General features: G+C 40.7%; 1 protein-coding gene across 1 annotated transcript in view; it reads left to right on the forward strand.

The window, feature by feature from the left end:
- Window positions 1-13,293, forward strand: part of LOC103125091 (antigen WC1.1-like) — a 57,972-nt gene that overhangs the window by 33,632 nt on the left and 11,047 nt on the right. The window contains exons 4-8 of the mRNA XM_060190766.1: window positions 5,333-5,641; window positions 5,733-6,050; window positions 8,845-8,937; window positions 9,059-9,373; window positions 10,117-10,428. Coding sequence (XP_060046749.1) covers window positions 5,333-5,641; window positions 5,733-6,050; window positions 8,845-8,937; window positions 9,059-9,373; window positions 10,117-10,428 — 1,347 coding nt within the window. The remainder of the gene's footprint in view (window positions 1-5,332; window positions 5,642-5,732; window positions 6,051-8,844; window positions 8,938-9,058; window positions 9,374-10,116; window positions 10,429-13,293) is intronic.

Raw genomic sequence — 13,293 nt, forward strand, 5'->3', positions numbered from 1 at the left:
CCCAAATATGGGAAAGGGGTATAAATATTGTTGAGTGTAATCCCCATCTATTTGATCTGATCTGGGGCCCATAGTCAGCTTAGGAGCCTATGTGACCTCTGCATCCCTGTATATCTGAGCTCACATTCTCTGGTCATAAGTAGGAACGTTCCAAGCAGCCCCAATTTCAGGACCCATATTCCTCAATTGGAGCATAGAGAATGTTGTCCAGTCTTTCTTCAGAATATGAAACATGCTCTTCCATTGTGGGTCCACACTGAGGGCAAGGTCCTATGGAGGTCCACAAAGGTGTCTGTTGTGTTGTTCCTAATAGAGAGGACCTATGAGGTCTATGCTCATCATGTCTGTTTGGGAATCTCAGGACTCCCTAATAGGGCCCCAGATGATGGGGTGGTCTGATAGTGACTAAACAATCATCGTTAATGTATGCCAGCCTCTTGCCCTTACTCAGCTTTTGTAGTCCTTACTCTGATAAGGTTACCTTTGGAGTGACTGAGGGAAGTGTACTAGGAAATAGGTGAGGAGGGTATCTAAGTCTAAGTAGACACTATTTCATTATGAACTTTGTACTGACTCACTGCAGACTATTGTGTACTTTTGTTTTCAGGTATATATTTTGCCCTAATTCATGGATACATGTGAACATATGCCCTATCTCATGGGACCTGGTCTATATCTAGGTTTTAGGACTTTGTTAGGAAGTCAACCACTCAAAATGGAATTAGAGAATCCTATGGAAGGAAATGTCTCACCTGAGTAATGAGGCTGAAGGGTTGATGTCTCTGGACACAGTGTGAAGTGTAGCATGCTGAGGTGGTACTTGTTGCATTGATTAGGTTGGGATCAGGAGATGCAATATCCTTTGGTATGAATTGAGATAAGCATGCAGGAAAGTGAGCCCCACCCTAGAGGTTCCAGGACTGAGGAAAATATAGGCTCTTTAGAGGAAGTGGGAGGTTCCTGCTGTCTTAGGATTTAAGAAGGCATACAGAGTTATTGCTGTAATCAAATTATTTGGCAATTGGGTTAACTCTGAAATATCCCTTTGTATATTTGTTGCGTATATTGAGATAATCATGTGGTTTTTGGTTTTGCTTTTATTGATGTGGTGAATGACATTGATTGACTTACATATGTTGAACCAACCTTATTCTTGGGATAAATCCCACTTGGTTGTGATGAACAATCAAGTATCCAGCTGGCCAGGATCTTGCTCAATGTTTTGGCATCTATGTTCATCAGAGATATTGGTCTGTAGTTTTCCTTTGTTGTTGTGTCCCTCTCTGCTTTTGGTATCAGGGTGATGTTGGCTTCATAAAAGATGGAAGGGAGTGCTCCTGTTTCTTTCATTGTGTGGAAGAGTTTTAGAAGTATAGGCATTAACCGTTTCCTGAAGGTTTTGTAGAATTCATTTGTAAAGCCATCTAGTCCAGGACTTTTGTTGTTGGGAAGATTCTTAATAACTGTTTTGATTTCTTTGTCTGTGATTGGTGCATTTAGGTGTTGTAGTTCTTCTTGGTTCAGTTTTGGAAGGGTATATGTTTCTAGTAATTGTTCTATTTCCTCCAGATTCTCTAGCTTGGTGGTGTATAGTTCTTCATAAAAGTTTCACATGATTTTCTGGATTTCTGTAGTGTCAGTTGTGATATCTCCTCTATCATTTACAATTCTATTTATTTGACTCTTCTCCCTTTTTTTTTTTTTTTTTTAGTGAGTGTGACTAGGGTTTTGTCAATCTTGTTTAATTTTTCAAAGAACCAACATTTGGCTTCCTTGATATTTTGTATGGCTGTCTTATTTTTGGTGTTGTTTATTTCTGCTCTAATTTTAGTGATTTCTGTCCTTCTGGTAGCTTTAGGGTTCCTTTTTTCCTCTTCCTCTAAGTCCTTAAGGAGTGCAGTAAGGTTGTTTATTTGAGATTTTTCTTGTTCTCTAATGTGTGATTGTCTGGCTATGAGTTTCCCTCTCAGTACTACTTTAGCTGTGTCTCAAATATTTGGATAGCTGTGTCTTCAATTTTTTTTAAATTTTTTATTATTATTTATTTTCCCTTTTGTTACCATTGTTTTTGTTGTGGTAGTTATTGTTGTTGTTGATGTCATCATTGTTGGATAGGACAGAGAGAAATGGAGAGAGGAGGGGAAGACAGAGAGGGAGAGAGAAAGATAGACACCTGCAGACCTGCTTCGCTGCCTGCAAAGCAACTTCCCCTGCATGTGGGGAGCCAGGGGCTTGAACAGGGATCCTTATGCCGGTCCTTGCACTTTGTGCCATGTGCGCTTAACCCGCTGTGCTACTGCCCAACTCCCATCTTCTTTTGAGAACATCCCACATACATCTGTTGTTGTTTTCAATGTTTCTCAATCTCTTTTTTAGCTCTTTTACTTCTTTCTTTGTTTTATCTAGCTCATCCCCTGTCTGGCTAATTCTGTTTTCTGCTTCTGTTAATCTGCTTTTCCTTCCCTCAGCTTCTTTCTTCAGTTCAATTATAGTATTAGCTTGTTCTGCTAATTGGCCTTTTAGCTCAGCTATTTCAGCTTTCAGTTCTCTAATTACCTTGAGATAACTAGTATTTTCCTTGAAGTTTTCATCTATTGTTTTCCCTAATTCTAATAGCCCTTTCCTCCATAGTTGTCTTCATTTCTGTGATTATTAGGTTTACTATTGCTTGCATACTTTTCTTATCTATGGTTACTTCTAACTGATTTGGAGTTTCTCCTGAGTTCCTGTCCTGATTCATTGTGGTGGCAGTTTTATTTGCTCTTAATTTAAACATTTTTTTATTGATGTGGTTTGTATTTTTCTGTTCTGTTGTTCTTCAGTTGTTGTGCTTTGAATACAAACCATGCTATACTAAAATCTTCACAAATGCATTCACAAACCTCAGAAATTACAACAATAGCAACTGAAGCAAAGATGTATACAGTTCAACCAATACCAGTTAGTCAAACAACACCTCCAGTTCAATAAAAAAAAGAAACTAAACAAAACCAAAAGAAAAAAGAAGAGAAAGGAAAAAAAGGCAAGAATAGACAGTTATGCAAATCGACTGTCCACTATAAATTCTAGGGATAGCAACAGGAGAAAGGAAAGTAGAAAAGAGATAACAGAAAGAGAGAATGACCATTCCGAGTCATATTACTTCCACAAAATAATTCACAAATGAGTGTCAGTGAATTCAGAAAGCAAAAGAAGGATAAAGAAAAAAAAAAAAAAAAGAGCAGTGAAAGGAAAGAGTTTTTTTTTTTTTTTTTAATTAGGTGGAGAGATAAAGGAGGGTGGAAAGAAGAGGGAGAGAAAAAGAAGTTCCTCCCACAATGGATAGGACACCCAGTCACCTATCAATGGAAAAAGCAACAACATTTAATTTTGGTCAACCTGAAGAGGAGGGAAAAAGTACATGTGTATATGATAATAGTAATAAAAAATAAAATAGAGTCAAGAACCCTAACAGCCCGTCTGTAGCTTGGACTTTTTTTTTTTGGCTGAGGTCCTGATTGGTCAGGTATTCTGTCACTCAGAGCTCCAGTCCACTTCAAAATGAGAAGGAAAAGAAAAAGGAAAAGGCTTGGAATGACACCCCTGCTGAGCCAGGAATCTTGGTAAAGAAAATAGCTCTGCAGGAAGCCTACTAGGGGCTGTTTCTGTGTTGGGGGGCTGGGTGAAGGGTGAGTTCAGAAATAGTCAAGCCAAAGATTTTCCTTTCTTTGTCCTTTTGGCTTCTGTTTGCCAGCCCAAGAGTGGGTTATAGGACTCTTTTTTTGGTGTCACCCTGACCACCCCTTGTTCATCCTTCCCACTGATGACCCAGTATCCTACCCTCTCCAGAGAACCCCAGGTTGTAAGCTGATTCTTTTGGGAGCTCACACCACGTGTTGTTTCCAAGTCACCATCTTGACTCTACCTGAATTTGGTTTTTATCTAGATTGACTTTCACTCAATGCATCTAACTGATTTACTTCATATACAATATTTTATGTTCATAGCATAGTATCCACCATTCATTTTTAATTACTAACTCACTTTATGTTACTTTTTATCTTGTACTTTTGTTTTGTTTTATACTATACAAATTTATTACTACAAATTACCCTTTTTTCTTTAATTGTCATATTTCTACTTTCTGGATTTTGATCTTTCTTGTGTGTTCTTTGAATATTTGAAAGCTATACTTTTTGTTCATTGCTTATTTTTGTAGTGAATATAGTTTACAATCTATCATTGATTTAAAAGTATAATTTTGTGTCCTCTTCAGATGCTGTACTCCATAACTACTCCCATCAAAACACCATTATCTCTCCTCTACAGTCTATTAACCATCATCCCCTCCTGAAAACCCCATCCACCCCCTTGTAACCTGGTTCTACAGTCTAAGTTCATCGTCTTCCTTAGGGTTTGCTTTTTTCCCTGCTGTGTTTGTATACCCTCTATGTATGAGGTCTTTCTAAATTTTCATCGTAAGTATATCTTCTTAATATCTCTTGTGAAAGGAACTCATAGTCTTCTGATGCAGCAACAATGAATGATTGCTAAAAAAAAAATAGTATAATCATAAGAGGCCTGCAGTGGCTAACACCAACCTACAGCCTGAGAAAGAACTGTCGTGCTACAATAGTGACCACTGAAATCTTTTGTCTTTTATTAGTTAGCTTCAAGATATATCAAAGGGATTCTAAAAGCACTTAAATTAGCAAAAAAAAAAAAAAAAGTGCATGGTTTATTTAAGATAAGCAGTAGTATTTAAAGGGTAACAAGAGCAAAACCTACATAAGGCAGTGCCATTAACTCTGTACTGACTCATATTCTTTTGTTTAAGCTCTCTTAGCATGCCTAAGGGAAGCTCAGAAGATACGGCTGCGATGACAGCAGGTTATGTAACTCCTCACTCACATCAGGCATCACACTGGCTGTTTCCTAGAGCTCTGGCTCCATGGACACCTATTTGTGTTTGAAAGACGTTATATGTCTCTGCCAGCCATGCAGAATAATTAGGTCATGGGTTGCATAGGTCATACTGATAATACTAGCCTGGAACAGAGATATCCTTACTAGCCCATCCCTCAACTATTTCTCATATATCTTGTTTAGTGAGAATGAATTTCTTTAGCTGTTGCTTCTCTGATAAGTTGTCATTTCCTCTCAAACATGATTGGCTGTCTAGCAAGATAAAATATTCAGAAACTAGTCTGTGAAAACACAGCTCTGACACCATCAAAAACTTTCTTCATGCCCCATCTCTGAAAAAGAAAGTTTTCCACACCATAGCCTTGATGTGTTGTTTCCAAATGTCAAAGCACAGTCATGGGCACTCATTGGTTTCTGTTTCTCTTAGGATCTGTACGTCTGAATGGAGGGAATGCCCCCTGCTCAGGCCAAGTGGAAATGTATTCTGGAGGAGTCTGGCTGCCAGTGTCTGGTGGGAACTTCACCTTCCCCACAGCCCAGGTCATCTGTGCAGAACTGGGATGTGGCAAGGCTGCATCTGTCCTGGGGAACGTGCCCTTCAAAAAAGCCAATGGGCAGGTCTGGGCTGAAGAGTTCAGGTGTGAGGGGCAGGAGCCTGGGCTCCAGTTCTGCCCCAGAGTGCCCTGTCTGGGGAACAAGTGCCACCACAAGGGGGCTGTTCAAGTTGTCTGTTCAGGTGAGAGAAGGAGCAGAAAGTCACCCTGTCTGTAGGCTCTTTTGGGTAGAAAATACATAAGATTTGGCTGAAATCTGTCTTCTCCAACTAGCATACTCAGAAGTCCGTCTCATGAAAAATGGCATCTCTCAGTGTGAAGGCCAAGTGGAGGTACGTGTTTCTGGACTCTGGAGAACACTCTGTGCCTCTCACTGGACTATGGCCAATGCCAACGTTGTCTGCCATCAGCTTGGCTGTGGAGCTGCCATCTCTGCCCCAAAGGGTGCTTACTTTGTGGAAGGTGGTGATCAGATGTGGAAAGCCTGGTTTCACTGTTCGGGGGTCGAGTCCCTCCTGGGGAATTGCCCTGTGACTGCCCTGGGCATTCCTGACTGTAGATCTGAAAACACAGCCTTTGTGGTCTGCTCAGGTAAGAGGCTGGAGGGAAAATGGGTGGTCTTTGTGTTTTTTCTTGTGTGTTTTTTTAAAATATTTTATGTGATTATTGATGAATGGAGAAAGAGAAATAGAATATTATCTAGTAATGCAGTACTGAGGATTGAACTAGGACCTTGTGATTCCAAGTTCAAGAGCAAGAAATGTTAAGAAAATAAAAAGTATTATTAAATTAATATTAGTATTATTTATTTGTTATTATTAAAATAATAATAAGCATTATCATTTCAATATAATGAGAGTAGGGTCCAGACATGGCACACCCAATTGAGCATGCACATGACTATGATTGGGAACATGCGTTCAATACCTGGGTCCCCACATGCAGGGTCGGGGAGCTTTATGTGCAGTAAAGCAATGCTGCAGGTATCTCTCTTTCCTTCTCTTTCTCTACCTTCCCTCTCAATTTCTGTATGTCCTATCAAATGAAAGAAAAAGATGGCTACCAGGAATAACTGTTCAATTTAAGGCATATTGTATTATATTTCAAATATAAAACTTCAAATTACGATGGCATTTATTTCGTAAAAAACAACTATTAACTACTTTGTACATTTGGAAACTTTTCTATTATTTCTTTGAACATGGTTTCTACTCCTTTCTTTGGCTCCTCTTCTTCTGAGACCTCTATATTTCTAATGTTTGCTTTTCTGATGAAATATTCAATCTCTTAAATAGTTATTTTATTTTTCCTAAATTTTTTCCTCCTTCTACTTTGATATCAAAGAATATGGCCAGTTTATCCTCTATTTCAGATGTTCTCTCTTCTACGTGGGCAACTTTAATTTCTTGGCTTGTTATTTGAGAGTGAAAAGCATTCAAAGTGCCCTTCATACCATATAACTCTGTTTTCAAGTTTCCCATTTTCCTATCAAGTGAATCTTTGAAGTCATGGATTTCTTTTCTATTGCTATTTATTTCTTTATATTAGTGATTAAATAATGATTAACAAGATTGTAGGATAAGAATGGTATAATTCCACACAATTCCCACCGGAGAGAGTTCTATATCCCATCCCCTCCATTAGAAGTTCCCCTATTTTTTATCCCTCTGGGAATATGGACCAAAGTTCTCTATGGGGTGCAGAAGGTGGAAGGTCTGGCTTCTGTAATTGCTTCTCTGCTGGACATGGACATTGACAAGCCTGTTTCTATCTTTCCCTTGTAGGGTAGGGCTCTGGGTAAGTGGGGTTCCAGGACCATTGGTGAGGTCATCTGCCAAGGGAAGTTAGGTTAGCATTATTGTAGCATCTGCAACTTGGTGGCTGAAAAGCATTAAGATATAAAGCAGAACAATTTGTTTAATAATCAGGAACTCAAAGGTAAGAATATAGCAGATGCAGTTCTACAGGTTTCCTGATAATACAGTCCCTGTAGAGCTAATAGCTCTACTGGATTTGCATCACTGAGTTTCCGGCCTTCCTTTTGGTTTTGCAAAACAAGTGTTTTTCTAGTTTTACCCACCAGTTTTGGTTTCTTTTGTTTCCCACAGGTAGTACTGGTTTCTACTTAGTAGGTGAACTGCAGAGGGAGGGGAGAAGATTTGAAGTGAAGTAGTTGTATGGCACCTTAAACAGAGGCCCAGTCTGGGGGGCTACAGACTATCCCATACCTAGACCTCCTTCTCTTCCCAGAATGATTTCTGAAAATAGAAACTCTGCTGTGAGATTATGTGAGGTTAAAGTCACTTTTCCTGCCTGAAAGGCAGCCTGATCCCAATCACCAGCTTTCTCTGCTAGCTGTGACACCTTAAATTTTGATAGGCTTCCCTGATACCACAATGGTACAGTGTTCTTCTGATTTATTTCTTGGAGATTCTCAGGAAACTATTTCTATAGCTCTAAACAATAGTCCAGAGTTCCCTTTTTATAAGCTACTCCTTTCTGGATGGTTCCACAGAGGCCCTTTAAATTTGTCACATTGATGTTGGTGACTGGAAATATGGCTCCTGGTGGCAATGTTGTGCTGTGTCTATTTAAGTCCTCCTCTCCATACCCTCCTGCTCATGAGGTATTGTTCTATGTTTTTTCTATGCAAAACTAGGTCATGACTTTTCTGCAAACTCAATATAATCAATCCAAAAGTTCTTACTTCTTCAATATTTTAGTAGTTGCATTTAAAAGTGATGTTAGATGATTCTTATAGTCAGGGCATATGTGTTCATTTTCTGCCCTTCTCTGACTTACCAGGTTGAGTTCATCCACATTTCGGGGGTGGGGGTGGGGGAACTACATCAACATCTTCCAAACACTTTATTTACAGGTAGATCCCACCAGTGAAATTCTAAAGTGATTAGGCATTCACCCATGTGAGAAGTAAACTGTTTTCAGTTTACTTTCCCTGTTTGGTGAGCCCTGAATTATGCCTCAGATTCCATGAGCTCTGAATATAGCAGAGCATATGCTGGGATTTTTTGGAGTCTCAGTTGTTACCTCTGAATTGATAAAATAAAAATAAATTAAATAAACCTCAAGGGGAAAGTGATTCATGGTGCCTCTTTCTCTGAAAGCCCAGTTCCAAGGGATCACACCACCTCAGTAATTCTGCAAAACTTTCAATCTCTTTTTCCTATTTTTTTTAAACACATTCTTGCTGGTTGACTTGTAATGATACAATGGCACTAAAAAAAAGCAGGACTCTCCATAAAGAAGGTGAACTTGATGGGTATGGTAACACTGCTATATAACAGCTTTCATCTCAGATTCCATCATCAGATTATTATCTTATATATCAATTTCTCTTCCCCACTGTTTTCTGATGCTCCTGCAGGAAACCAGACTCAGGTGCTGACCCCGTGTAATGACTCTGTATCTGAACCACTGATTTCTGCAGTCTCCATAGAGGGCACTGTCAATTGTTCAGGTGAGAAGTTCACAGGACCAGAATGGCCTCTTGCCCTATTAAATGTCCCACTAACCTGGCTCTCTCTCTCTCTCTCTCTCTCTCTCTCTCTCTCTCTCTCTCTCTCTCTCTCTCTCTCCAGAAAACCTACAACTCCGCCTGGTAGGTGGAGGCCATCCCTGTGCAGGTAGAGTGGAGATCCTTTACCAAGGAACCTGGGGCACCATCTGTGATGACAGCTGGGACCTGAGTGATGCCTATGTGGTGTGCAGACAGCTGGGCTGTGGAGAAGCCCTCACCGCCACCACATCTGCTCACTTTGGAGTGGGGTCAGGGCCTATCTGGCTGGACAACCTGAATTGCACAGGAAATGAGTCCCACATATGGAGGTGCCCTTCCTGGGGCTGGATGAAGCATGACTGCAGGCACAAGGAGGATGCAGGGGTCATCTGCTCAGGTCTGTGCTGTCTGTGTGAAGACCCAGGGAAGGGCTGGGTCTCTGGAAGGTGCTGGGGTGGTAGAGTTGGGTCTGAGTTCTCAATATTTTTTTTTCATTTAATAAAGGAGACATTAACAAAACCATAGGATAAGAGGGGTACAGTTCCACACAATTCCCACTACCCGATCTCCATATCCCATCCCCTCCCCTGATAGCTTTCCCATTCTCTGTCCCTCTGGGAGCATGGACCCAGGGCCGTTGTAGGTTGCAGAAGGTGGAAGGTCTGACTTCTGTAATTGCTTCCCCACTGAACATGGGTGTTAACTGGTCAATCCATACTCCCAGCCTGCCTCTCTCTTTCCCTAAGATTCTTATCTTAATCAAGTCTCTTTTGCCACAACAAACAATATGTTCACTGGGCCTGGGGTTAGAATGCAGACAACTTTGGGGGCCATTATCCTATATGTCACCCCATTCTTCATACTCCCTTGAACATACCAGTCATGAAGAGGGATTCAGTCTTCTTTCACTGCAGAAAGCCCAATCCAGTGTTCATCTCTATTTATATTTCATCACATTTAGTTATAGAAATAAGAAGATAAGCACAAGTAGGCAAATTCAGGTAAAGGGGAGAAATATTTTAGTCCAGTCACCTAGCCCTCAGTAGGTCTGCAATGCATGTCCACAGTCTCTGGGAGAAAGAAAGTGCAGGTCTTGGAGTGGAGTGCTCACTATGTGCTGTTACTTTTTTTCAATTTCAGAGTTCCTAGCCCTTAGGATGGTCAGTGATGACGAGGAGTGTGCTGGGTGGCTGGAAGTTTTCTACAATGGCACTTGGGGCAGTGTCTGCAACACCATAGATGATATGACCTTGTCCAGGATCTGCACACATCTTGACTGTGGGGATTTTGGATTCCTTAACTCTTCCATTGCTTATAGGGAAGGTTCTAGACTCAAGTGGGTAGATGGTATCCAGTGTCGGAAAACTGATACTTCTTTCTGGCAATGCCCTTCTGATCCTTGGAAATACAATTCATGCTATTCAAGAGAGGAAGCTTACATCACTTGTGCAGGTAACTTTTTGCCCCTTTCTCTGTGTCTACCTCAACCCTACAGGATGCTGTTAGTGGGATTTTTTTCTCAAATATAAATAGCAAACTTAAAGTAAGTCTTTAAAAATGATGTTTGGAGGAGCTAATTTTTTACTGATTTAATAATGATCAACAAGATTGTGGGATAAGAGGGGTACAATTCCACACAATTTCCACCACCAGAGTTTCATATCTCATAGATTCAATTGGAAGGAGCATGGACCCAGGATCACTGACTTGGAGATTTTTTTTTCATATGTTTATTGGCTTTTTGGATACCTTCTTTGTTGAATATTCTGTTTATAAACCCTCCCATTATTAGATGGGATCATCTGGGGGGGGGCTTGTTTGGTTGTTTGTTTTGTTGCTGAGTTTGGTGAGTTCTTTATATATTTTGGTTACTAGTCTCTTATCTGATGTATAGATCTTCTGTTCTGCAATGGGTCTCTTTGGGTGGTGGTTTATTTTGCTACATGGACGCTTTTCAATTTTATGTAGTCCCATTGGTTCATTTTTGTCTTAATCTTCCTTGCAATTGGATTTGTATCATTAAATTTAGATGAAAAAGAGTTCTGCCAATATCTTCCTCTAAGTATTTGATAGTTTTTAGTCTAACACCCAAATCCTTGACCTGTTGGGCTGTGCCGCGGAGAAGAGAGAGAGGAGATCTGGAGCAAATGGGGTACACAAATCTTTATTACGGATCAAACAGGGTGGCTCAGGCCACATGGAGTCAGCCGAAAAAATGGCTGTCCCCCATAACCTCACCACCGGGGGGGGGGGGGGGGGAGAGTGCGGAAGTGGGAGGGCTTTATTGGGCAACAACAAGGAGTGACGTGTCGGGACAGGATTGGTTGGAAATGGCACTGCAAGGATATCGCAGGAAGTGGCAAAACGTGAGGGCAAAGACTGCATCTGTATAATTTCCCAACATCTCCTCCTTTACCTTTATATCTAATGGACACAGTAAGGAAATATAGAATGGAGCAGGCTTAAATGTTTTTAAGGAATTCCGTGCTCAGGTGGGAAGATGTAGGACGTTACTGTGGGGGAGGGAAGGCTTAAATGGCCGCCAACCTTGTGAGATTTATGTGTCTCCCCTGTGCTCAACCCCTCTTTAGAGAGAGAGACTTACCTGGAGGGACTCATCTCATAGGTTTAACTCTGCCTGCTCAACCATCTCCTCACAATATCTCTACATCTTTTTCTATCTTTCTATCTAGTCATTGTATAAGATGGTTCAATGTCTGTAAAAGACTCTATCTATGACAGAGGAATAGTAGTGTAGGGGTGAGCATAAACCTTTTGGGCATAAACCTAAATGATATAACAAAGCAGGAAGGGACAAGTAGGGGAGTAGTAAAAGCCAGTGTGATGCCAAGGGGAGGCTTGGGCCGCAAAGGGGTATTTTCTGTCTTTGGGGGTGACTACTGCCTCTGGGGGTGTTATCTAGTAAAGGGGGGGTTTTCTGACTCTGGGGGCAGGGCTTGCAGGTGGGAGGGCATGCCTGCCAAGCGAAGGGGCTGTTCAGCACTGTACAGTCCCCAAGGCTGTGCCACAGAGAAGAGAGAGAGGAGATCCGGAACAAATGGCGTACACAAATCTTTATTACAGATCAAACAGGGTGGCTCAGGCCACATGGAGTCAGCCGAAAAAATGGCCATCCCCCACTACCTCACCACCGGGGGGGGGGGGGGGGAAGGGAGAGAGAGAGTACGGAAGTGGGAGGGCTTTATTGGGTAACAACAAGGAGTGACGTGTCGGGACAGGATTGGTTGGAAATGGCACTGCGAGGATATCGCAGGGAGTGGCAAAACCTGAGGGCAAAGACTACATCTGTATATATCTTCCTCTAAGTATTTGATAGTTTCTAGTCTAACACCCAAATCCTTGACCCATTTGAAAAAAAAATTTTTTTGGTCTGGTGAAATGTAAATTATTCAGTTTCATTCTTCTACATGTTTCAATCTGATTATTTCCAGCATTTGTTGAAGAGACTCTCTTTTACCATTTAATAGGCCAGGAACCTTTGTCAAAGATTGATATTCATAGATGTGGGGGCTTAGTGCTGGGCTCTCAGTTCTGTTCCTCTAGTCAGTGTGTCTACTTTTGTTCCAATACCAGGCAGTTTTTATTACAATGGCCCTATAATACAATTTGATATCTGGCAGTGTGGTGTCTCCATTTCTTTTCTTCTCAGCATTGTTTTGGCAATTCTAGGTCTTTTCTGGTTCCAAGTAAACATTTGTAGCTTTTGCTCTATTCTAAAAAATAATGGGTGGGACCTTAATGGGGATTTCATTAAATTTCTATATGGCACTGGGAAGGATATTCATTTTGATGATGTTAATTCTTCCAGCCCATGAACATGGAACATCTTTCCACTTCTTTGTGTCTTTTTCTATTTCCTTGAGTAGCAACTAATAGTTTTCAGTATATAATATTTCCACTTCTTTTGTTAAGTTTATTCATAGATATGTTATTGTTTCTGTTGCTATAGTAAGAGACACTGATATCTGGGTTTCTTCTTCTGACTTTGTTTTCATAAAGGAATGCCAATGACTTTTGTATGTTAATTTTATAGCCTGACACCTTACTATATTGCCTGATAGTTGCCAGGAGCTTCCTACTGAATTATCTAGGTTTTTATATGTATACTATCAAGTCATCTGCAAATAGAGTTTGACTTCTTCTCTTCCAATCTGTATTCCTTTAATTCCTGGTTCTTGCCTTATTGCCTTGGTGATTCCAACACTATATCAAATAGTGGTAGTGATAGTGGACAGCCCTGTCTAGTACCTGATTTAATGGGGAATGCTTCCACTTTTTCACCACTGAGTATGATGT

Source organism: Erinaceus europaeus, chromosome 4 (genome assembly GCF_950295315.1).
Source record: "Erinaceus europaeus chromosome 4, mEriEur2.1, whole genome shotgun sequence".
NCBI classification, from domain to species: Eukaryota; Metazoa; Chordata; class Mammalia; order Eulipotyphla; family Erinaceidae; genus Erinaceus; species Erinaceus europaeus.